The following is a 27,058-nucleotide window of genomic DNA, read 5'->3' as shown; positions in this document are numbered from 1 at the left end:
TATACGCTTCAGCCAATCTGTCTCATTGATAGAAACATTGAATTTCATAGCCTCTTCTGAAGAGCCTATGCACTGAAATTGTTCTTTTTTTTTTTTTTTTTGGTACTTGGGATCAAACTCAGGTCCTTGCACTTGCAAGGCAGGCAGTGGAATCACTGAGCTAAATCCTTGGACCTGTTCTTTTTTTTTTTTTTTCTTAAATTCTTTTATTCGTACATTTTAGGTATACAATACATTTGTATTTATCATTGGGTGTTTGTACCTGTGCATGATGTATCTTGGTTCTTAATTTTTCCCCATTACCTGTGCGCCCTTCACCGCCTCCACCCTTTCCTATTTACACTGACTTTGTTTCCATTTTTTTCTTTTCTTATAATTTTTCCTTAGCCTATTTTCCTTTCCCCTTTCCCTCCCACTTCCCCTACTCCATTGAACATTTTCTTCCTATTTCAAATTATCAATTATTCATTTTAAACATTTTAATACTTTTTTACCCTTTCAGTTTCTCACCATAGACATACTATTTGGTATTTACACATGAATGTGTGTCCTATTTATTTCACTTAAGAGGATGGCCTCAATGTGCATCCATTTAGCTATAAATGTCTCTAGTTTCTTGTTCTTTATAGCTGAGTAGTACTCCATTTTATTAAAAAAAAATCTTTATCCAGTTTCCAGCTGATGGGCACTTGGGCTGTTTCCAAGTTTTAACTATTACAAACTGTGCTGCTATGAACATGGGTGCACATATATCACTGTGGTATGATTCTTTTAATTCTTTTGGGAAGATGCCCAGCACGGGAATAGCTGGGTCAAATGGGACCTCTAGTCCTAGTTCTTTGAGGTATCTCCGTACTGACTTCCACAGTGGTTGCACCAGTCTGCACTCCCACCAACAATGGATAAGGGTTCCTTTCTCTCCACACCCCCTCCAGCATTTGTTATTGGTTGATTTCTTGATAGCAGCCATTCTTTCTGGGGTGAGGTGGAATCTCACTGTTGTTTTCATCTATATCTCTCCAATGACCAGTGATGTTGAACATTTTTTCATATGCTTATTTGCTGGCTTTTACTTCTTTGTCTGAGAAATTTCTGTTCATTTCAGATGCCCATTTTTGAATTGGGTCTTTAAATTAGGGGGGTCTGATTCTTTTCAGTTCTTTATAATTTCTAAATAGTAGTCCTTTGTCTGAGGTACAGCTGCTAAAATTTTTTTCCCAGATTGTAGGTTGTCTCTTAGCTCTGTTGGTGATTTCTTTTGCAGTGCAGAAGCTTTTTAATAAGATAAGATCCCAGTTGTTGATTCTTTCTGCTAGTTCCCATGCTACTGAGGCTTTGTTCGTAAAGTCTTTTCTGATGCCACTGTCTTCAAGTATTGTATGTAACTTATCTTCCAGCAGGTTTAGGGTTTCTGTCTTAATATTTAGATCTTTAATCCACTTCAGTCTTACTTTAGTGCATGGTGATATGTATGAGTCTAGTTCTAATCTTTGGCGGGTTGAAATCTAGTTTTTCCAACACCATTTATTAAAGAGGCTATCTTTCCTCCAATGAGGGTGGTTGGCTCCTTTGTCAAAGATGAGGTGGCTGAGTATGTCTGGAGTTGTTTCTGCGTCTTCTAATGTATTCCACTGATCCTTGGGTCTGTTTCTTTGCCAGTACCATGCTGTTTTTACCACAGTAGCTTTGCAGTATAGTTTCAAGTTGAGGATTGGGATACCCCCTGCCTTGTCTCTGTTGCTGAGAATTCCTTGTGCTGTTCTAGGACTCTTCTTGTTCCAAAGGGATTTTCGGATTGTTTTCTCTACTTCTGTGAAGTACATTGTTGGAATTTCAATTGGAATTGCATTAAATCTATATAGTAGTTTTGGAAGTATGGCCATTTTCACTATATTGATTCTTCCTACCCAGGAACAAGGGATGTCTTTCCATTTTCCTATATCCTCCTTAATCTCTTTTTTCAGAGTGCTGTAGTTTTCAGTGTAGACATCTTTTGCTTCCTTTGTTACATTGATTCCTAGATATTTCATTTTTTTTTGGATGCTATTGTAAAAGGAATTGTTTCCCTAATTTCTCTGTCAGTGATTATGTTATTTGTGTATAAGAAGGCTATTGTTTTCTGAGTGTTGACCTTATATCCAGCTACTCTACTGAATCTGTCAGTTAAGTCTAGAAGTCCTTTGGCAGAGATTTTTGAGCCTTCTATGTAAAGTATCATATCATCAGCATATAAGGACAATTTAACTTCTTCCTTTCCAATCTTTACTCCTTTTATTTCTTTATCTTTTCTAACTGCTGTGACTAATGTTTCCAGAACTATGTCGAACAGGAGTGGTGATAGTGGGCATCCTTGTCTTGTTCCTGATGTCAGCGTGAAAGTTTTCAGTTTTTGACCATTTAATATGATGTTGGCTGTTCATTTTTCATAGATAGCCCTAATCAGGTTGAGATAAAGACCTTATGTTCCAAATTTCTGTGGGTTTTTATCATGAATGGGTGTTGGATTTTGTCAAATGCCTTTCCTGCATTTATTGAGATGGTCATATGGTTTTTGTCCTTGACTCTGTTAATATAGTGTATTACATTTATTGATTTATGAATGTTGAACCATCCTTGCATCCCTGGGATAAATCCAACTTGGTCAGGGTGTATGATCTTCTTGATGACCCTCTGTCTTCTGTTTGCCAGTATCTTGTTGAGGATTTTTACATCTATGTTTATTAGGGAGATTGGCCTGTAGTTCTCTTTTTTCGTTGGGTATTTCCCTGGTTTGAGAATCAAAGAAACACTTGCTTCCATGAATGAATTTGGAAGTATTGCTTCCTTTTCAATTTCATTAAAAAGTTTAAAGAGTAGTGGCAATAGTTCTTTAAATGTCTTGTAGAATTCAGCAGTGAAACCATCAGGACCTTGGCTTTTCTTGGTAAATTTTCAATTTCACTCATTGTAATTGGAGTGTTTAGAATTTCTATATCTTCTTCATTTAACTTTGGAGATTTGTATATATCTTGGAATCTGTCCATTTGTTCTGTGGTTTTCATTTTATTAGAGTACAGGTTTTCGAAGTAGGCATTGATCCTCTGGATTTCTGCTAGGTCTGTTGTGACTTCACCTTTTTTGTTCTTAATTGCATGGATTTGAGTCTTTTATTTCCTTTTTTTGATAAGGTTGGCTAAAGGTTTATTGATTTTATTTTTTCTTTCAAAAAACCAACTCTGATTCATTGATTTTTTGTATCATTCTCTTAGTCTCCATTGCATTGATTTCTGCTCTGATCTTTATACTTTCCTCTCCTGTATGAGCTTTGGGTTTGTTATGCTCTTCTTTTTCTAGGAGCTTGAGGTTCTGCATTAGGTTATTTATTTGAGTTCTCTCTGTTTTCTTAATGCGGGCATTCACTGCTAATGAATTTCCCTCATAGAACTGCTTTCATTGAGTCCCATAGAGTCCTGTATGTTGTACTGGGATTATCATTCACTTGTAGAAACTGTTTAATTTCTTCTTGAATTTCCTCTGTGACACATTGGTTGTTCAGGAGAGTGTTATTCAGTTTCCATGTGTTTGTGGGGTTTTTGTGATTTCTTATGTTATTGCTCTCCAATCTTATTGCACTATGGTCTGATAATATATAGGGACCTAACTTCAATTCTTTTACAATTACTTAGACATGTTCTATGAGCTGGCATGTGGTCTATTTTGGAGAATAACCCATGTGCAGCCGAAAAGAATGTGTATTCTGAATTTATGGGGTGGAACACTCTGTAAACATCTATTAAAAGTCCTTTTGTTCAATAGCTTGGTTCAGTTCTAGAATTTTGTTGTTAAGTTTTTGTCTAGATGATCAGTCTATTTGTGGTAGTGGGGTATTGAGGTCCCCCACTACAATTGTATTAGTGCTTATTTGGTTTTTCATGCCCATTAATATTTGTTTTGTATAGTTGGGGGGCATTCATATTTGGAGCATATATATTTATGATTGTCATCTCTTCCTCTTGGATTGTTCCCTTCACAAGTATGTAGTGATCATCTTTGTCCCTCTTAATTACTTTTGGTTTGAAATCTACTCTGTCTGCAAATAAAATTGCTACCCCTGCTTTTTTCTGGGTTCCTGTGGAGTGGAGAACTGTTTTCCATCCTTTTACTTTCAATGTATGAATTTCTTTTTGAGTTAGGTGTGTTTCTTATATACAGCATATTTCTGGATTTTGCTTCTTAATCCATTCTGTCAGTCTATTTCTTTTGATTGGCGAATTGAGGCCATTAACATTGATAGTTATAATTGAGAGATATTGACTTATCCTTGTCATGATGTTTTACTCTTGTTGGCTCTTTTATTTCTCCCTCCTCCCTTTCCCTTTAGTTTCTTACCTTGCCTGGTGGCTTCCCTCTGTTTGGCCTTATGGAGTTGTGACCTTCATTGCCTTTTTGTAGGATATTGCTTAGGATTGTTTGGAGTGATGGTTTGATGTTCATGAAATTTCTCAGGTGTTCTTTGTCATGGAAATATCTAATTTCCCCACAGATTTTGAAAGATAATTTTGCAGGATAGAACAGTCTAGGTTGGAAATTATTTTCTTTTAGGGCTTGAAATACTTTACTCCAGGGTCTCCTTGATTTGAGGGTTTGTGTTGAGAAGTCTGCCATGATTCTGATGAGCTTTCCTTTGTAGGTGATTTGTTTCTTTTCTCTAAGTCCCTGTAGTATTTTGCTCTTCTGTTGGGTTTCTAGGATCTTGACTATTATATATCCAGGTGTAGATTTTTTTTTGATTTTGGCTAATTGGAGTTCTATATTCCTCACTTATCTGTATGTCCAATTCTCCACCTCTCTCTGGGAAGTTTCCTACTATTACTTCTGCGAACAGTTTATTTTTATGTTAATTGTACTCTCTCGTGTTTTTTCATTGACTCCTATCAGTCTTATGTTGTTCTTCTTTGCATCATCTAGCAGCTGCTGGATTGATTTCTCATGGCCCCTTACTATTTTTAAGAAATCTCTTTTTTCATGGTCCTTAACCACAATCCTGTCTTCTATATCTGATATTCTAGCTATAGATTCCCTTAATCTGCTCTACATACTTTCAGTGGAGTTTTTAATCTCCCGAATACCTGTTTGATACTGTTTCATGGATTCCATTTCTTTATGTTGTGCAATCATTGTTTCCATTTCTTTCTTATGCTGGGCATTTATGGATTCCAGCATGTTTCTGAGCTCATCTATTTTTTTTTATCTGTTTCTGTTCTAGAGCCTCTAATCATCTCCTTCACTCTGCTCACCATCTCTGTAGTTATCTGAGAAATTATTTCTGTTTTGAAATTCTTCTAGAGACTCATTCATCTGTTTTGTTACTTCCTGTGGTATCAGTTCACGGTGTCCAGGTGTTTGATTATCAGACTTTTCTACTTCCTTTCCCCCAGAATTTGCCTTTTGTGGGGTGGAAATCCGAGATTGTGCCTTACTTAAATAACTCCTCATTTTTGTCTTTGGTACTGTCCCTGATTTAATTCCTGGGTTGATACTTTGAAATTGATTATTGTAAGTATCTTTGTTGATGTATTTATAACCCTTATGGAATGATTGCGTCTCAGAGATGTCTTCCAGATACAGGTGGTCTTTAGGTTTTGAGTCTCTAATGGCTCTGAGGCTGTCTCATTTTCATTATACCAGAAAGGACAACTGATTAGATGGATCACAAGACCTTAGCCCAAGTGATACAATCAGCAACACAATAGCATCAAGTACCTCTCAGAAAAATGACAATGTGTGGTAGTTATTAATCTATCACCTTTAACTGTGTGAATTAAATTAAAATCAAGGACCAACCCAACATATGTTTATAGTGAATAAACTCTTCAATATAGCAACTTTACCCTTCGGGATGGGGAGTTAGAAGGAATTGGGGAGGGAAGGGTAGGTAGGTTTAAGGATAGGGAAAGGTTAGCAGTGAGGTCAGAGGACCCAGGCAAGAGAAGGAAAGAGAAGAATAGAAAAATAAAGAAGAAATAGGAATTAGAGCCAGAACAGGAACACAGAGGGTGATGAAGAACAATGTTGGGTAGCAAGGGAGTAAGGGGGAGAGAGAGAAAGAAAAGAGAAAAGAAAGAAAAAAGAGAAAAATAAAAATTTTAAAAGAGTAGAAAAAGAAGAAAAAAATTAAAAAGAAGAGCAAAAAATAGTGGTAATTTTGAAAATAACAAATACAAGATAAAAGTGAAAGATCTCCTTCAGTGTATGTCTATGCTGTCACGATAGACAATGTGGGTAGCAGTGTGCAGTTATAAATCAATAAGTCTCAGCAAGCCAGTCACAGACCTGTGAGATTCAGGCAGATTTCTGGCTGCAAGTCCCAAGTTTAGCTCCCTGTCCCCTGCAGGGTTGAACTCTGCAAGGTTCTATTGCAGGTTCCAGCTGCCTTTCCCCTGAAGATAGTCCAGGTTCTGATAGAAGGTGATGATCCCTTCAACTGACCAAGCATGGTGGTCTGGTATGGCTGTATTGCAGAGATTCTCTTCACTTTTCCAGTGGCCTCAGTTTTCATCATGGAGCCTGAGAGAGGCCCTCTCTTTGTTGTTCACCTTCTGCAGCTTAGGACAATGGCCTTTATGTGCCCCTGTTCCTCTGTAGTGTGGAGACAGGTAGCTGCACAGCCAAGAGGCCAGAGGTGGGGGATGGGGGTGGGGGTGGGCATGGATGGGGGGGGATGTGGTATTGTTGCAGGAGCCAGCGTGGCTATGGCTATGCAGGGCCTGGTGGGTGTGCCTGGGGGTCCTCTGAAATCGTTCTTCTAACTTTTAAACAAAGATCCTCTTTCACCTCCTTTAGCCAAAGAAGAATCTTTATGATGTCCAACACATACTCAATGATAGTGCTGATTTGCTGAATACCTTGATAAGTGAGGTCTACTTATACTCTTACCTCTAGGCTCAGATTTAAATTGCAATTTACAAATTCATACTCATCCTCCAACTACAGTAATAACGTGGACTTTTTACTCTCAGGTCCTTTCAGCATCATGGTAGTGCTATGACATTCCATTGTTCTCATTTTAAAGAGATGAAATATGACTGGTGATTGGCAAATGTACTAGAAAAAGGATACCAATTGATGGAGAGAAACAAAATATACAGTTTTATATATGTAAATTCCGAAGCAAACTTTGATCCTGGTTCTATGTCTAGCTAATTGATTAGAAATACTAGCTACTTGTTACATGAGTGATTTAGTCCATTGTTTCCTAAAATATGAGTTATGAACTGACATAATCAAATTCAAATAAAATTTCTACTGTCCACTAAACACATTTTCAAAGGGAGCATAGCATCACCTAAACCATGGGATTGGTCTGGAAAATAAGTGATATATCACAAAGCATTTATCAGTATGACTGGAACACAGCTTATGTTTAATAAATATGTAAATATTTAGTTACATTTTGCTATAAGGGAGTCACACTTTTTAAATCACTACTGTTCAATGGCACCTAGTGGGAGACACAGAATTTCTGCTATAAAGCAGTATTAATTAAAATTTTGTTATAAAATATAGTCAATAAGATTTACATATTGCATTGATGCTATCCTCTCAGATAAGATAGATATGCTATCTGGAAGATCAACTGATGAACTTCCATTTTAGAAACCCACCTAATACTTGGGTATTATAAATATTGGAGACATAACTAATATATCCACATTCTAAAAATCCAGAAATCATCTCCAAAACAGCTCAGGGAATCTGAAACAATTATTTAATGACAGTTTTCTCTCTGAAGAAAAGCTAATACTAAGTGATTTTCTGACAAACATATTGGAATAACTACCTAGTAGTAAAACTTAAAATTGCAAAATGGGGACAAACTAAAGCTAACTGCTCATATTAAATATTTAATAACAATGGCAAACAAGTAGTTTGAGCTTAGATTTTAACTTTTTAAAAGTTAACTAATAAAAGATAGACACTGTATAATGGCACAGTTAACTCCATAAGATTAGTGATAATCTTTCACTTATGAGATATTTATTTTCATTACATTCTTAATATGCATTAATTGCTATGATTTTTCATAAAACAGTGCTGAATTTTATCAAATGCCTTTTTTGCGTCTATTGAGATGATCTTATGGATTTTTTAAATATTTATAAGTACACGTTTTCTGTACATAATGACCACATTCTTTGCGGGGGATTGGTACATGTACATAACACATCTTTATTCTTTTTACTTCCCTTTGCCCTCCCCTCCCTTCTCCCTCTCTCTGTCTCTAGATCCTCTTCCCATTTGCAAAGGATCTCTCTCCCTATGTTGTTATCATCTTTTATTTTGCTCTTTAACTCAGTTATACTTTGAGTTTTCCATAAGGGAGAAAATGTGCAATATTTATGCTTGTGTTTCTGCTATTTCACTTAACAGTATGGTCTCAAGGTGCTCCATTTTCCTACAGATGACTCAAATGTCATCGAATTGTATACCTAAAATGTACCGATAACCTTAATGAACAAAAAAAGATAGCTGAGATATTGTCCTTGCTTAAAAACTAAATTATTAAGCAATGTAGACAGGATGATAGTAAAGTACATAAAAGATATAGAAAGCAAATTCTGTTGGTATTCTAAAAGAAGAAAAGATAATGTCCTGTTGAAAGTCAAGATATACCTTCAAAACAGATGTAGTATGAAAGATAGACTTGGAAGTGTGTGGCAGATTTGGTTCTTGGAAGAAGGACTGCTTAAGGAAGGTTTATTTTCTAAAACTAGACAATCTGAGGGGCTGGAAAATAGTAGTTACATAAATATCTAAGAACAGTATTTGTGGAGATCAGATTAACTTCTTTCAGAAACACATTCTTAATGAAATGTTTTCAATTGATTTGCTATTTGGACCATTTTATTCACTTTTGTGACATCAATTAACATCATTTAGAACTTCTAATGTGTTAATTCAAAGTATAGATGATATTTAATATATTCTGCAGACATGTTCAAAATTCTGGCAAGACAGAAATCTCTAGAAAATTTGTATTAAAATAATAGACTCTTACAAATTATCTTATAAAGGGTGAGTGTATGGACTGAGGTAGAGCAATATATTTTAATGTAAGAATAGTAATAGGTACAGAAATTTTGCAAAGAACATTCAGTGTTTCATTTTGATTGGAACAGTAAATTAGAATGATAATGGTGGGTGAGTTTGGGCAGTGGGAGCCTTATTATTAAAGATTTTAAGAGTTGTTTACTTTACACAAGGAAAATTCTGCATTGCCCACATCTAACTGGAGGATTTAAAATGAAATTATGATCATATATTTCAATATTTTTTTCTTTTTTAATATCCCTCAATATTTAATAACCTTTCTGATAAATGGCCTGGGTTTGGTATCTATTTTCCACATAATAGGATTCCTATGTTGGATCTGGAATTTACAATTATAGCTGTACTAAGAGTTTTATTGGCAGAAGAGCTTTCTTTGATAGGGAGTCATTTGAAATCCATTTTTCCTCATTTGGGAGTAATTCCCAGGCTAACTCACTGTTCTATTTATATCAGTGACCTCCTTTCCAAAGCTGTATCAGCTGAGCACTAAAGAGAAATCCTTAAAAGAAGTATTTGGGTCAAAAACATGAACCAAAATAAGTGTAATTAGATTTTTTAAAGAGCGAAGGGATGGTTTTGAGATAGTTTTATCAGTAAATCTTTAGTTAAAATTATTTCCGTTTGAATTAAGTCATTATGTATAAACAATTCCCTTGGATGTATTTCACTGAATTCAACAAACTTGTTTGGGTCACTGAATATCAATTGTGCCAAATCATTCTCAGTATTTGCAGTGTGTGTGTGTGTGTGTGTGTGTGTGACAGAGAGAGAGAGAGACAGACAGAGAGAAACATACTCATATTTGGGCTAGGAGTTGAGTATAGTTCACACACAAATATGGATATGTCTGGAAAAGCTTATTACCCCTATGAATAGGGTGGAAGACAAAGATGGGGAGTACATGGCAATGGCCAGGGTTCAGGGCAAGGAGTGCTTCTCTTCTTTCTAAAAGCCCTTTGAGTCTTGAGAAAAGTGAGTATCTGGGTAAATATTGTATTAATCTTACATCACATACCAGAAGTCTTTAAATTTGGGGAATAATAAAAAAACAGTCAGAATCTTGTGAAAATGCAGATTAGCAGCCTTATGCCTGGATTTTGATTTAGTAAAGCCAGGTGGGGCATCTGGACGTAATTTTTAAAAGTATCCTCTGGTGATTCTTATGTAAGTGGTACTGAGTTCTGCATTTGAAATAGTTTCTTAAGGGACATTAAACATTACTGATCCCTAAATGTAGAAGCTGGATGCATTTTGAAGTGTTTAATAAATCTCTTTAAGTATTTTGATACTGTGATGTGGTCAAGGAGAAAAAAGTTAAATGAATTTCTACCAGGGGAGAGGCATATAGGCTCACACATGCACACATACATGCATTCGCACACACACATTCATTAATGTGATTTATACTATGATGGTGATAGAAATTTTTTCTGCACAAGAGGATAGAAGGTTTTAGATCGTGCTCCAATCCCCCAAAAGAAGAAAGAAGAAAGAAAGATGAAAGAAAGAAAAAAGGAAGAGAAAGAGAGAGAGAGAGAAAAAAGAAAATTATAGATCCAGAAATAGGAAAATAAAACTTGAAAAAAGTGAGGGTTGAGTCCTGAGATAGAACCATCCAGTTATTTCTTAATCATTAACCAAGAAGGATAGGAGAACTGTGTTTGGGAATGAGATTCTTAGGATCTAAAATAAATTCTTTTAAGTGATTTAAAACTAAAAGTACATGACTACATAGCTCTATGAAATTTATGCTGACTTTATCCTGGAATAATATGAAGATGTGGATTCTAAAATGTTTAGAAAAGATGTGTCAAAGCAGGTGAATTCTTTAAAGTTTGATAAAAGCTTCTATTGTAATAGGTAAGACAACAGTTGTACATAATATTTTTCTCAAGCTTTCTCTTGTGTTCCGATATGATGTCAGACTTTTCAAACATTTGCAAAAGCATTATACTTTCTCCATGTACATGCTTAGTTTAGCCATCTTTATTCTTATGCAGTGTCATGGGAGAACAGCCTGGAGCTGCTGAAAATAAATGAGATGCACTATCTTAGATGATATCTTGTATTTAACACGATATAGAAAAAAAACTGAGGCAATTATAAAGGAATTCAGAACATAGTTGATGTTTTAAAGAGTTTTTGCATAATCTGTTTTATAGTATTAACTTTTTCACTCTGGTGTAGACCAAGGAAATAATCCCAAGAGCAGTTGAAATTGATATAGAATGCTTTGTATTGTCCTGCTCTTAGGAAACAAAGTCAGCCAATTATTTTGAAGGAGATCCACTAAAATTTTCACATATACAATATTCATTTCTGTTACATTTATGGAGAACTGTCTTCATTGAAGGGAGAAGAGAGAAAAATGGAACTTTCAGGGAAAGCCACATTACTAAGGTCGTAGTGTTTCTCCAAGATTTTTAGGTTAAGATGCTGAATGAATCTGGAAATAAGGAAAAGCATCACACAAATACATTATTTACATGTTACTGATATCTGCATATTTGAAAATTTCTAAATGATTACCTGTTCACTTATGTTCTCACTAAAGTTATTCACCAAACATTTCTGTCTCTCTCTTCTGTGCACAAGGTAGTTTGCATTTTTCCATTCCATTTACATTAAATGTGGCCACGTGAATTGCTTTGGTGAAAGGATCCTGAAAAGAAGCTACATGTGTCACATTCAGGAGGAAGTGTTACAAGTTCCTGTACAATTTGCCAGAACCTCTTTTCTGTGCCATGACAACCTGTTACAGATGTGGAGTTTCTATTAGCCTCATTCCTGGAGTGAAGAGATGCAGCACTAAAATGCCTTTAGTGGAACTCAGTGCTTTTTGCTGAAAAAGTAATGAAAATGATAAGATGATGATGAGGAAGAGGATGATATAAATTCTAACAAGAGATCTTGTTCCAAAAAATGTATATGTTCAGAGTGACTGCAAAGGAATTCTGTTTGCTCAAATAATGTACTGCCCAAGAATTCTGATATCTGAAAATCAGAAGTTAATTTCAATGTATCCAGCTAACAGGATTTTAGATTTTAAAATTGCATAACAGTAGAAAAGAATGGAATAATCTGAAAATTAGCAAAAGACATTGAGTTATTAGGGGGAAATGGCACACAGTTACATTTGGACATTTATTTACAAGGTGACTTCCTCAGTGAAAGTTCTTTTGGAGAACTATATTTTAGCTTTTAGAATAAAACTTCTGCCAACTCACATTACATTGTCTTTCTATTCTTACAGCATAAATTAAACATAATTTTATTTCCATTTTTCTGGCATCAGAAAGTAAGTCTTGAGGTAAAACTTTTTAGCATTTTGTAGTATTATAAGCTTTTTAAGTGTTTTCATAGTATTTCTAAGATGGTACTCAAAGGGTTTAGACTTTTTAATGCTATGATGTTCCAATGAATTCACATGAAATTTAATTATTGATATTAAATCTTAATTGGTAGAATATTTTGTAACTCTTAATATATTTATGATAAAAATATCATTGAGTCATTGGGATTTTTTTTCTTATATGATCTACACAGCACAAAGATCTCCATGATGCTCATGAAATGAATAGTGAAAATAAGCAAGTAATTAAAATGGCTGGTTTTGAAATCATAGTTAACATGATTAGTGAACTTATTTACTCATTTGGTAAATACTTATTAAATAGCTATATGGTAAACACTGTGAATACAGAGATTAAAAATATATGACAACTCCTTAAAGTGTTCACATCTCAGATGGGAATACTTGTTTATTATTTGTACATAGGTAAAATTGATTATGGCCTATGATGAATGCTATTGTACAAAGATAAAGAAAATCTGTTGAAATGAAATAGTGAAAAAGATCAGTTCTTTAATTAAGGACTAATGAATGAACCATTGAAATGTTCGCAGAAAATGTGATATTGGAATTCAGCATTTAATACAATATTTATCACATCATTCTCTTTAATAATACAACTATTAAGGATTTATCACCATATCTAGAGTAGATAATTAGGACATTTTTCTCTGAAAGTAGTTTATGTCTAACTTTTATGCCATGTTCTATGCTTTGGGAATTTGGGGACTTTAACCTGGGGTATGTATTTTAAGTATTTAACAACAGCAATGGTCATTCAGGATAGATTTTGACAACAGAATTAAAATTGGCTCTGGAAAGGTCTCCAAGACCTTTAACTGTTAACTTTTTAATTGTATGGCCATGGTTGGGTCCCTGCACCTCAATTTATCATCTCTCAAATATAACTAATACTAGTTTCTTCTACTTAGGATGGTCTTGAAGATAACATGACATATATTGTAATGTATATAAAATGTTTGACACAATTAATAGTATTGAGCATGGATTCAAGACATTTTAAGTATCACAATTATTAAATGAATAATAGATAGTAAATCTGACAACAAATTACAGCAAATCACAGAAGTATTGTGTATGTGTGTGTGTGAAGCAATTGGGGAGGTGGAAAAATTCAGAAAATAATCCTTTCCAAAGGACTGTTGAAAATTTGAAGATGAGAGAGTAGCTCTTGAAATGGGCATTATTTGGAAATTATCTGGTAAATACAATTTTATTTTTCTGGAGAATAATTATTTTATATTCCAGTTGTTCCTAATTTCAGTGATCATCTATGGTTATAATGAACAGCCCTAGAGTAAGATGTCAGTATTTGACTGCAGCTGTTTGCAAACTCTGTTGTGATTACACTCAGTTGTCTAATTGCCTAATTTATTGATGTTTTCCTGACATGTTTTTCAGCAACATTTGTGATTGCAGATAACTAGTCATTCCTGTGCAGGCTCATTATCATATGTTTGCATTTGATTTGTCTGATTGTTGCAGGTGGAAACAATAGGTGATGCATACTGTGTTGCAGCAGGACTGCACAGGAAAAGCCTCTGCCATGCCAAACCCATTGCTCTGATGGCCTTGAAGATGATGGAACTTTCAGAAGAGGTATTGACACCTGATGGAAGACCAATTCAGGTAACCTTGTCAACAATCTGGTATGAGTGGTATATGTACCTTAACTAGAGGAGACTAGAAATTTTCGTCTGAATTCTTTTACTGTCATTTATAAATCTAGATTAATCAAGTGCATAAAGGGGACAAGGAGTGACTAGTAAGAACTCACAGATTCGGGAAAAGAAAAATGGAATGTGGTACAAAATAGGAAAAGGTATGTGGAAGGCATATTGCCATAGAAAGAAGAAAGAACTGAAGGATTAGGCCAAGGAGAATTTACTGTTAGTGACCAAGTCACTAAACCCAAGCAATAATGATGGTAAGAATAAGAGTCTGAGAGATATTCCAAAAAGCAAACAAGCCAGGCATGGTGGTGGATACTGTAATCCCAGCATTCAGGAGGGTGAAGCAAGAGGAGCAAGAGGATCTCCACAAGTTCCAGAACAGTCTGGGCTACATAGTAAGTTCAAGGTAAGCCTGAATTATTTAGAAAAACTCTGTCTCAAAAAAAAAAAAGAAGGAAAAATAACCCCAAAATAAATAAGAAGCAAGAAAAAAGAAGACCTGGACAGCTTCCTGTAGGAAAGAATACCAATGTTCTATATGTAACCTAAGAACTCAGAGGGGTTTTTTTGCCAGTTTTTTAAGTAGCAAATCTTGATGGCTGGAGCCCGTAAAAGGAAATTGTAGAAACTGAAAAATCTAGCACTTGATGTGTTGTACATTTTTTGGTACAAATGGCTTTCTGCAATCTCAGTCCTACCTCTGGGAATAGTTGTGGTCATCTAGTTGTGTTTCTGCCAGACTCCCATACCACATACCAGAGCTGTCATTACTGTTGAGTCCTTGGAAACCAGAAACCTTGTATACAGAGAATTCAAGCCAGCTCTTTTAGAACAGCTCACCAACTATAGATTAAGAAAGAAATACAGGCGGGAAAGGGGTTCAAAATACGTGTGATTCTACTTTTGACATTATGGCAAATTAGATAACCCTGAGTGACACTTTTGATTACAACTATTAACATACTGTGTCTGAAATTTTTTTAAAGTATTTTAAAAAACTATTAAGCACATAGCTGAACTCAGAGGAAAAGGTTAGAATGTTCCAATTACACTGTGTATAGATTTACAAATTTAATTGGTGAATTTAACTTCAGTGCTCTGTAATTAGCAATATAGTAGGAAACCGGGAAAATTCTGTTCTCCCTGGTAGTCATCAGTTTGAATTATATCCTCAATGAATGTCCACAGATAAGGTGATCTGTAGATTGAGTGGTAAATACTAACAGCAGCAGCAGCAGCAGCAGCAGCAGCAGCAGCAGCAGCAGCAGCAGCAGCAAACACAATGAAAAGAAAACACATAGAAAAGAAAAAAGTACTGGTTTAGAGTCAGTAGAAACCATTCATGAAGAAAAATAGATCTGTAGTGTTTGCAGATATCAAAATTATCAGATGCCAATTTAAACTGTTAATGTTTAGTGTAATTAAAGAAATAAAAGAGAAGTAGGTTAATGTGAGGAAAGTTAAAGTAGACATGAAAAACAACCAGAAACCTTCTAAGCAAATACTTTTTAAAAAGAGCTGAGAGCTCATTAAATGAGTTCAAAAGCTAGTTAGACACAGATGAAGCAAGAATTCATACATCAAAAGTGAGAACTGAAGAATTATCAGTGATTGAGCTAGAGAATTTAAAATGGGAAAACATGAGCATGACAATATAAAACATATATATGTAGGATTGAGGAGAGAGTGGAAATATATAATGTATGTCCAGTTGGGATTCCAAACATAAATATAGAGAGAATGCAAAAAAGAGATTTTTTTTTCCTGGAACTATTAAGATGTTAATCAGTTGTCAGACACAGAATTGTAAAGAATTCTACAAAAGACATCATTCTAAACCCACCCTAATAAGAATGTAGTATAACAGAGAAAAGAAACATTTGATACATTGTTGAAGTGACATTGATCATTGGGAGAAGGATGGCTACACAATTAATTGTATTTGGGGGGTTAACTGCCTATCTATGTGAAAAAAATTGAAATTGGTTCTCTGCTTTATGAATAATGTATACATAAATCAGTTCCGATGAGTTAAATGTGAAAAGACATACTATGAAACTATAAATATATAATTAGTTAAATTTTACTTAGAGTAAGAAGGGATATTTTTGTGAACTAATCATATCAAACATTGCAGGTCATAAAGAAAATATGTGTAAATTTTATTACATTAAAATTTTCTGTTTATCAAAGGACACCTAAAAAGAGTAAAAGATAATGACAAATTAGTAGACCATTCTTTGCATATAACCAATAAAAGTATCTTTGGTTCACCTCATCAGTACTTGAATTAATATAAATTAATAATACAATGGATCCAGTGTTCCTTGGTTTTACTTTGGCCACCTTTCAAGGTCTGACAGTATAACTGCTGATGAGAACCTGGAGATGCAGGAAGTCTCCCTCCCACCTGTGTATACATGATATACATGTATGTATACATGATACAATTCAACTAGCAGTCGTGCATAGCCTACAACCTAACAATTCCTCTCCTGGATGTTTGTGCCAGGAAAGTACTTGTGCACATGTAACAGAAGTTACACATATTATTCATAGTGATAATTTTCAAATTGGAGCTAACTCAAATATCTACCAACAGTTCAATAGATACTGTGATATATTTATACCATTATATTTATTTATATATATTATTTATACCATTATACCTTATCCCATTCAGTTGGGAAAATTAATGATAGCAAATGCTAACATTGCCACAGATGAATGTCAAAAATATTGAGCCATCTTTGAAGAATCCTATAGTATTACTCTATTTAATTAAGGTTCAAAACTGGCAAAATTGAAAAAAAATATGCCACTTAGACATACCTGCACTGATAGAAAAAGTGTAAAGGAAAAAAAAAGGAGTGATTAACAGAAAGTTCAAGATGATGCTTTTCTCCAAGGGACTGAAAGGGGACCACGGGAAGAGGGGATGCACAGTAGTAGGGAAAGTGAACCTAGTGCAAAATTGTTCATTTCATTACTGTTGTATAATGTGCACATACATGTTTATATTTGACCATTTGAAAAAGTCAAAAGAGAGTTTTATGATCACTCTTACCAGAGGTGAAAATAGGAAAGTATGAACTATTAAGAAGAAAAATGTAGGTTAAATTCCCTCAGGGCATGATTATTGTTATTCAAATATAAGAATAGCATTTTGACCACTATCAGGAAAACACACTAAAGGAACACAGTCTCAAATCTGCTGCAAACTGCAAACAAATACACATTTTCTAGACTGGATTTATATCATTTCTTAAATTGTCAAGCCTGTCAGCTGGGCAGTCTTATTTTGTAGGACTGTTTTTCTATGTTGAATTTTCTTTCATAGGGTATATCACATTTGAAATTGGTTTCAACTTTGTCAAAGCAAACTTAAGTTTCCAGAAATCAAAACCAGGGAATTGTATTTTACAGTGTGCTCATCAATATTTTCATTTGTAGGTTATAACATTAGCTCTGTCTCATGAATCAGAAAGTTTTATTAAATCAGAAGAGGAAATGTCCATAAAGATTTAATAAGAATGCAAAAGGAGAATTAAAAATAATAAAGCCACCATAATGATTTTAGCTTCATTACTAATTTATAGTATTTGCATGGTTTGGGGTTCTTTTGTGGCATATTAATATGATTTTGCAATGCCTTCTAACTTGGTGCCATGGGAACATTTCTAAACTTATTAGGAAAATCTTTCATTTGAAATGCTTGGTGTTGCAGTAGGAAATCATATGTGTCGTGTTGATTGTTTACCTCAAATTATGTAAGTTTTATGCTATTCAAAAAGTAAGCTATTTAAGTTGTAATAATTGCTCAAAAGAAAGCTTTCTAAACCTATCAGGTTTTAAAATATTTTTTCTTTTCATTATTTTTTAGTTTAGTTTAGTTTATTAGTACATGTGTGTAGTACATAATGTTTACATTTCTTGTGGGAAGTTGGTACATGTGTAGAACATGTCTTGATATTTTTATGTGGTTTTGTAATTCTATGGGTCATTCTGTAATGATGACAAGTGGGAACCAGAACAGTCAGTTATAATCCTTGGAAGTGATTTGTAATGTCTCTGACTCATTAATTTTAAGACTGCTTGAAGGTATATTTTATTTTTTAATTAAAAATTTTTACTACTATGTTTTTATGATATGTAATAATTTCATTAATCTTGCTTATTTTGAATTTAAAAAGTAATCAAGGGATATAGCATTTTGCTTGTTTGGTATGTACATACTTAAATTATTGTTCAGTAAATACTGTAATTAAATTCAGAGGCTAGTTCTAGAAAATATAAAGTACACATAAATGTGATCTATGCAATGAATTAAGATATTTTAACCCACTGTTGCTTTCATTGGGACTGCTTTTAAAAAAATGACTTGAACTTCTTGATAAACACGACACATGTTCTGGCTGCAAATATGGAAATGCAGTACTATGGCCATTATTTTTTGGTACCAGGAATTGAACTCAGGACCTTGCACTTATGAGGCAGGCGGTGGCATTACTGAGCTAAATCCCTGGACCTCGCTTTCCATTTTTTATTATTCCTCCCTAGGGGGAGTCTGAATTTTTATATTGAAAAAAATGGACAGTTGAAAAGTAAAATCAAAATTTTCTTCTCTCTTTGTTTTTTTTTAAATTAAATTCTTTTATTGGTACATTGTAGGTATACAACACAATTACATTTCTCATTGAGAATTGTACCTTTACATAATGCATCTTGGTTCTTATTTTTTCCCCATTCCTAGCCCTCCCTTCATGCCCTCCACCCTTCCCTATTTACAAAGACTTTATTTCCATTTTTTCCATTTCTCAGCATTTTTCCTTTCCCTTCTTTCCTTTCCCCTGCCCCTCCCACTACCCTTACCCCTTTGGACCTTTTCTTCCTATTTTACATTATCGATTATTCATTCTAATCAATGGTACATTTTAGGTATACAATATAATGACATTCATCATTGGAAATTTGCACCTTTACATAGTCTCTCTTGGTTCTTATTTTTCACCCTTGCCCAGCCCTCCCTTCAACCCCTCCAGTCCGCCCTATTTACAAAGATTTTGTTCCTATTTTTCCATTTTCTCATATTAATCCCATTCCCTTCTATCCTTTCCCCTAGCCCTCCCACTTCCTTCCCCTTTGCCCTTTTTCTTCCTATTTCACATGACCTATTATACATTTATAATATAATTTATAATTTATAATTTATAATTTCCACTTTCAGTTTCTCACACCAGAGAAACTATTCAGTATTTATTCATGTGTATCCTGTTTATTTCACCTAAGAGTATGGCCTCAATGTGCATCCACTTAGCTATAAATGACTCTAATTTCTCATTTTTTATGGCTGAGTAGTACTCCATTTTATAAAAAAACACATTTTCTTGATCCAGTCTCCAGGTGATGGGCATTTGGGTTGTTTCCAAGTTTTAGCTATTACAAACTGTGCTGCTATGAACATGGATGCACATATATCAGTGTGGTATGATTCTTTTAATTCTTTGGGGAAGATCCGAGCAGTGGAATAGCAGGGTCAAAGGGGATTTCCAGTCCTAGTTCTTTGAGGTATCTCCATACTGATTTCCACAGTGGTTGCATCAGTCTACACTTCCACCAGCAGTGGAGCAGAGTTCCTCTTTCCCCACAGCCCCACCAGCATTTGTTATTGGTTGATTTCATGATAGCAGCCATTCTTTCTGGAGAGAAGTGGAATCTCAGTGTTGTTTTCATTTGCATCTCTCGAATGACCAGTGATGTTGAACATTTTTTCATGTATTTATTTGCTATTTCTACTTCTTTGTCTGAGAAATGTCTGTTCATTTCAGATGCTCATTTTTGGATTGAGTCTTTAAATTTGGGAGGTCTGATCTTTTTAAGTTCTTTATAGATTTGAGATAGTAGACCTTTGTCTGAGGAAGAGCAGGTGAAGATTTTTTCCCACATTGTGGGTTGTCTCTTCACACTGCTGGTGGTTTCTCTTGCTGTGCAGAAGCCTTTTAATAAGAAGAGATCCCATTTGTTGACTGTGCTAGTTCACAGGCAACTGAGGTTTTGTTCATAAAATCTTTTCCTACACCAATGTCTTCAAGAGTTCTACCTAACCTCTGTTCCAACTGGTTCAGAGTTTCTATTTTAATATTTAGATCTTTAATCCATTTTGATTTTAGTTTAGTGCATGGTGAGAGATATAGGTCTAGTTTTAATCTTTGGCAAGTTGAAACCCATTTTTTCCAGCATCATTTCTTAAAGAGGCTATCTTTCCTCCAGTGAGGGTGTTTGGCTCCTTTGTCGAAGATGAGATGGCTGAGTGTGTCTGGTGTTGATTCTGCATCTTCTAATCTGTTCCACTGGTCCTCAGGTCTGTTTCTTTGCCAGTACCATGCTGTTTTTATCACAGTATCTTTGTAGTATAGTTGCAGGTTGGGGAGTGTGATACCCCCTGCCATGTCTCTGTTACCTAGAATTGCTTTTGCTATTCTGGGTCTCTTCTTGTTCCAAATGAATTTTTGGATTGTTTTCTCAAGGTCTATGAAGTATGCTGCTGGGATCTCAATTGGAATTGCATTAAATCTATATAGCAGTTTTGGAAGTATGGCCATTTTCACTAGATTAATCCTTCCTACCCAGGAGCAGGGGATGTCTGTCCATTTTCTGATTTCATCTTCAATCTCTTCTTTTCAGAGTGCCATAGTTTTCAGAGAAGAGATCTTTGATTTCTTTCTCTAGGATGATTCCTAGGTATTTCAGTTTTTTGGATGGTATTGTGAAAGGAATTATTTGCCCTATTTCTCTCTCAGTGAGTCTGTCATTCATGTAGAGGAAACCTATTGATTTTTGTGTGTTGACCTTGTAACCAGCTACTTGACTGAATTTGGTTATTAAGTCTAGAAGACTTTTGGTGGAGTTCTTGGGGTCTTCTACATACAGTATCATGTCATATGTAAATAATGACAATTTGACTTCTTCATTTCTATCTTTATTCCTTTTATTTCTTTCTCTTGCCTAATTGCCATGGCTAATGTTTCCAGGACTATATTGAACAAGAGTGGTGATAGTGGACATCCTTGTCTTGTTCCTGATTTTAGTGTGAAAGATTTCAGTTTTTGACCATTTAGTATGATATTGGCTGTTGGTTTTCAATAGATGGCTTTTACCAGTTTGAGGTAGAGACCATCTATTCCAATTTTTTGTAGGGTTTTTATCATAAATGCATGTTGGATTTTGTCAAATGCTTTTTCAGTGTCTATGGAGATAATCATATGGTTTTTGTCCTTGGCTCTATTGATATAGTGTATTACATTAATTGATTTTCATATATTGAACCATCCCTTCATCCCTGGGATGAATCCCACTTGATCAGGGTGTATGATCTTCTTGATGATCTTCTGCATTCTGTTTGCCATTATCTTATTAAGGATTTTTGCATCCATGTTCATTAGTGAGATTGGTCTATAGTTGTATTTTTCAGTTGAGTCTTTCTCTGCTTTGGGGATCAAGGTACTGCTTGCTTCCAGGAATGAATTTGGGAGTATTGCTTCCCTTTCAATTTCATTGAAGAGTTTAAACAGTAGTGGCAGCAGTTCCTCTCTAAATGTCTTGTACAATTCAGCAGTGAAGCCACCAGGGCCCGGGCTTTTCTTAGTTGATAAGTTTTTAATTACATTTTCAATTTCATTGGTTGATATTGGGTTGTTCAGAGCTTTTAGGTCTTCTTCATTCAACTTTGGTAATTCATATGTATCTAGAAATCTGTCCATTTCTTCTGTGTTGTCCATCTTATTGGCATATAGGTTCTGGAAGTAGGTATTGATGATCCTCTGGATTTCTGCTGGGTCTGTTGTAATTTCACCCTTTTCACTCCTAATTGCATGGATTTGGGCCTTTTCTTTCTTTTTTCTGACAAGGTTGGCTAAGGGTTTGTCAATTTTGTTGATTCCTTTGAAGAACCAACTCTTGGCTTCATTGATTTTTTTGTATTGTTCTCTTAGTCTCCATTGCAGTGATTTTTCCTCTGATCTTTTTTTTTTTTTTTTTTTTTTTGGTGCCAGGGATCGAACTCGTGTCCTTGTGCTTGCACAGCAGGCAGCGTCCTCTGATCTTTATAATTTCCTCCCTTGTATGAGCTTTGGGGTTGTCCTGCTTCTCTTTTTCTAGAAGCTTGAGGTTCAGTATCAGGTTGTTATTTGGGCTTATTCTGTTTTCCTAATATGCATATTCACTGCTATGAATTTCCCTTGTAAGACTGTTTCATTGTGTCCATAGATTCCGATATGTTGTATTGTCGTTTTCATTTAATTGAAGGAACTGTCTGATTTCTTCTTTAATTTCCTCTGTGACCCATTGGTTATTCAGAAGTGTGTTGTTCAATTTCCACATGTATATGAAATTCTTTGAGTTTCTTTTGCTATGGATCTCCAATTTCATCGCATTATGGTCTGATAATATACAGAGGATAACTTCAATTCCTTTGCACTTACTTAAACATGTTCTATTTGTGAGTATTTGGTCTATTTTTGAAAATGACCCATGTGCAGCTGAGAAGAATGTGTATTCTGATTTTGTGGGGTGGAAGACTCTGTAAACATCTGTTAAATTCATTTGTTCAAGAGTTTGATTGAGTTCTAGTATTTCATTACTTATTTTTAGTCTAGTTGCTCTATTTGTGACAATGGGGTGTTGAGGTCCCCCACTACAATTATATTAGTGCATATAAGACTTTTCATGTTCATTAGTATTTGTTTTATATAGTTGGGTGCACTAGTGTTTGGTGCATAGATATTTATCATTGTCATCTCTTCCTCTTGGATTCTTCCCTTTACAAGGATGTAGTGTCCTTCTTCATCTCTCTTAATCAGTGTTGGTTTGAAATCTACTTGATCTGTAAAGAGGATAGCTACTCCTGCTTTTTTTTGGGTTCCTGTCACATGGAGTATTGTTTTCCACCCTTTAACTTTCAGTCTATGAGTTTCCTTTTGAATAAGTGTGTTTCTTGTATGCAGCATATTGTTGGATTTTGCTTCTTGACCCATTCTGCCAGTCTACTTCTTCTGATTGGTGAATTGAGACCATTAACAATGATGGTCATAACTGAAACATATTGACTTGTCATTGCCATGACTTTTTCTTTTTGTTGGGTTCTCCCCCTTTACATTTAATTTCTTGTCATGCCAGATGGGTTCATTCTGCTTTGCTTCCTGGGGTTGTGATCCTCAATGTCTGTTCCTAGGATATTGTGTAAAATTCTTTGGAGTGCTGGTTTGGTATTCACGAAGTTCCTAAGGTGCTCTTTGTCATGAAAGTATCTTATTTCTCCATCCATTTTGAAAGATAGTTTTGCAGGGTACATCAATCTGGGTTGGAGGCTGTTTTCTTTTAGGGCTTGGAATATGTCATTCCAAGCTCTTCTTGCCTTGATGGTTTTTGTTGAGAAGTCTGCTGTGATTCTGATGGGCTTTCCTTTGTATGTGATTTGTTTCTTTTCTCTGACTGCTTGGAGAACTTTGTTCTTCTGTTGAGTTTCTGGAATCTTAACAATTATATGCCTATGTGTAGATTTTTTTTGATCAAGGCTATTTGGAGTCCTATATGCCTCACTTATCTGTATGTCAAGTTCTTTTCCCCTGCTTGGGAAGTTTTCTGCCATTATTTCTGTGAAGAGATTTTTTATGTCATCTCCACTCTCTCCTGTTTCTTCATTGAGCCCAATCAGTCTTTTGTTATTCTTCTTTGAATCATCTAGCAGTTGCTGGATTGATTTCTCATGTTCCCTTATAATTTTGAAGCAATTTTTCTTTTCCTGGTTACTAATTGCAATCTTATCTTCTATATCTGAAATTCTGTCCTCACATTGGCTCATTCTGCTGTGTTGACTTTCAATGGAATTTTTCATGTCCTGGAAAACTATTTGCATCTGTTTTATGGATTCCATTTTTTTCTTATATTGGGATTCTATCATGTTCCTGAGCTCCTCTCTAGATTTATTAATCACGTCTTGCACTAGGGGCACAATTTCTCCTGTTATCTGAGAAATTATTTCTGATTTCATTTTTTCCAGATCCCCTTTTGTTGCCAGTTCAGTGGGTCCAGGTGGTTGAGTATCAGAGTGTTCCATCTCATTTCCCTGGGGTTGCTTTAGGTGATCTGGAAGTCTGGTTTTGAGAGTTATTTATGTGTTTTCTCATTTCGACTGGGGCCGGGCTGCTGTTAGCGCCTGCCTCGGTTACCTCCTCTTAGCTGGGAGAGGTTGGACAGGGGCCGGGAGCAGCGGTAGGGATGGTGACCCAAAAGCCCTTTCCTCTGGGCTGGGAGCAGTGGGAGGGATGGTGGCCAGAAAGCCCCTTCCTCTTGACCCGGAGCAGTGGGATGGCGGCTCAAAAGCCCCTACCTCTGGGCCAGGAGTGGTGGGAGGGATGGTTGCCCAGAAGCTCCTTCCTCTGGGCCAGGAGCAGCAGGACAGAAGGTGGCCCATTAGCTCTTTCCTCTGGGTTGGTAGCAGGGGGAGGGATGGTGACCGGGAAGCCCCTTCCTCTGGACCAGGAGCAGTGGGACGGCGGCTCAGAAGTGCCCACCTCTGGGCCGGGAGCAGCAGGACTCAGTACCTTGGTCTGGTGGTCTGGTGTCCTCTGTGTCTTTGTAGTGTGGAACCAATTGACTGCCTGTCTGCAGCAAGGGTGTCTTCCACTCGACTCGGGACCTCGGTAGGGCATGCACAGACCTGCCTGTCTGCAGCGGGCTGATTTGGCATGTTCTGTGAGACTCAGGACCTCGGTAGGGCTTGGGCAGACCTGCCTGTCTGCAGCGGGGTGATTCGGAGTCTTCTGTGGGACTCAGGACCTTGGTAGGTTGTGCACAGACCTGCCTGTCTGCAGCAGGCTGATTCGGCGTGTTCTCTTTTTGTTTGTGCTGGTTATATTGTGATTTTGTTAGACTTATTTTCTTTAATTTTGTGAACCTAATCTTACAGACATATTTAGTTTTTAGTGCTGAATAGTTTAGCAATCACTGATTAAAATAACAAATATTTGTTACTGCTTGCACTGATTTAAAAATATGTTGATCAGAAAGGGCAAATTGGGTTTTAGGTTGACTAGAAAATGTGATTAATGATATATTTGAACAAGAAACAATTGTAGAATTTGAGTTTTGAACCATATTAAACATGTCCAATTGTTTAAATTTTAATTCTGCACATCAGTTTTAAAAATATTTTCATTTAATTTAATCTGAGAGACACAGAAATGCAAATCCCCTTCATTAGTTCATAGCAGCTCATTTTATATAATGAGGCAATTATAGAGAGATGGTGAAATAGAGTTTAAAAACAATGTGTAATCATGTTGTAATACTAATGTGTTTAGCAGTCTCAATTGCAAATCAGGGAAATGCTATGAAATTTTTTCTAACTGTCTAGTTCAACAGCAAAAATATTAATGTACAATTTACCATGTATTATAATACTCTAAATTGTAGCTCCTAAATTTCAACTTCTTCTAATGAGTTTACAAGATTTTTAGAGTATGAAATAATTATTTTCCAATTAATTTTTAGATAGTTGTTGCTACTTGCAAAACCAATCTGATGTTATTTTAGTATTTGGGGAGATTTGCTATTTGCAAATAATGCAGTATTTAGTTAACTCCATGCGATTATATCTAGCAATTTTATCCAGCAAAAGATAACTGATTATTTGATAACTTCATTCTATGATTCTTTGATAATTGTCTATTTATAAACTTAATGGAAAAAAATTATAATTGGTACTTTTCATTTCTAAGTTTGTACACTTATTTGAAATTCTCTACTTCCAAATCTTGTTCCTGAGTAGAAAAACCTAAGGGGTCACATAGACATTATAGGAACTCTTATAAGGATACTGAACCCATTTATTTTTATCCTCATGCTTATCCACTAGACACATTTGAGCATACTTTTATTTTATTTTATTTTTAGGACTTTGCGTTTCCCAGGCAGACATGGTGCCACTGAGTCACATCCCCAGTCCTTGAGCATACTTTTAATCTCCTAGATATTGCACATATACTTATGCTTCTATATGTCACCTTTGTATTATAGCAATAAATATAAAAATACTTTATAATACTGCTGAAATTTATGGCTAAATATATTTTCTAATAGATCTTTTCTGTATAGTGAATTTTTGGCACTAAAAATATGAATATGTGTTTTTAACAAAAATATATTTAAAGTATTTTTTCACAGTTTACCAGTAGGCAAGGTTACAGCAGATTCTTGTTGGTACTGTAGTTTGCTTTCATTTAATTCTCAGAGCTTTATTCTATATGCCATTTTCAGTTTTGTCTTCTAACCCACTAATATTTTCTTCAACTGGTTGTAAAAACTGTTAAACCTATCCGTTTTTAATGTTGATTATAAGCAGTTTACAGTGTTTTGCATTTCTCTTTTTCATGTTGTTTTTATTTTCTTGAATATATCATCCATGATGACTTTAAACTCTTTGCTTAGGAATTCGGTTCTGCTGTGGTCTATTACATTATCTGTTCTTTCATTTTTAATCATGTTATTTTTTCTCTTGTGTGCCTAATAACTATTTTTTTATTTGAATGTCAGAGATTGTATAGAAAATATTATAGAAATAATAGTCTGATTTTGTTCCTGCAGAGAAATATTGTGTGTGGTTTTTAAAAAGGCCAAGATGGGGATTTAGCACAGTAGGTCTCCCACTTGCCTCCCAAGTGCAAGGACCTGAGTTCGATCCCTGGTACCCCCCCCAAAAAGAGGCCAAGAGTTGTAGCAATCAAGTATCAGAAGATTAGTAGCTGAACTGGTGGCTGTGTGGACTAACCTATTTCTGACCCACTTTGTATTTTTGGTATCCCTTATATGCAGTATTGCCTGTCAGGTGTCATCTCCAAGTAATGAGGTTTTATTAACACTCCAC

At 35.3% G+C, this 27,058-nt stretch overlaps 1 protein-coding gene across 2 annotated transcripts in view; it reads left to right on the top strand.

Annotated features, from left to right (window-relative positions):
• Gucy1a2 (guanylate cyclase 1 soluble subunit alpha 2) overlaps nucleotides 1-27,058 on the top strand; it is a 400,022-nt gene that overhangs the window by 203,337 nt on the left and 169,627 nt on the right. For both annotated transcript variants that reach the window (XM_087212146.1, XM_004856489.3), the window contains exon 6: nucleotides 13,949-14,092. In XM_087212146.1, the coding sequence (XP_087068272.1) occupies nucleotides 13,949-14,092 (144 nt within the window). The remainder of the gene's footprint in view (nucleotides 1-13,948; nucleotides 14,093-27,058) is intronic.

This window comes from Heterocephalus glaber, unplaced genomic scaffold, assembly GCF_053883595.1.
Source record: "Heterocephalus glaber isolate CG9 unplaced genomic scaffold, H.glaber_assembly_v1.0 deba00001429, whole genome shotgun sequence".
In the NCBI taxonomy this organism is placed as follows: domain Eukaryota; kingdom Metazoa; phylum Chordata; class Mammalia; order Rodentia; family Bathyergidae; genus Heterocephalus; species Heterocephalus glaber.
Note: the sequence above shows the minus strand (reverse complement) of the source record. Positions and strands in the feature narration are given on the sequence as shown.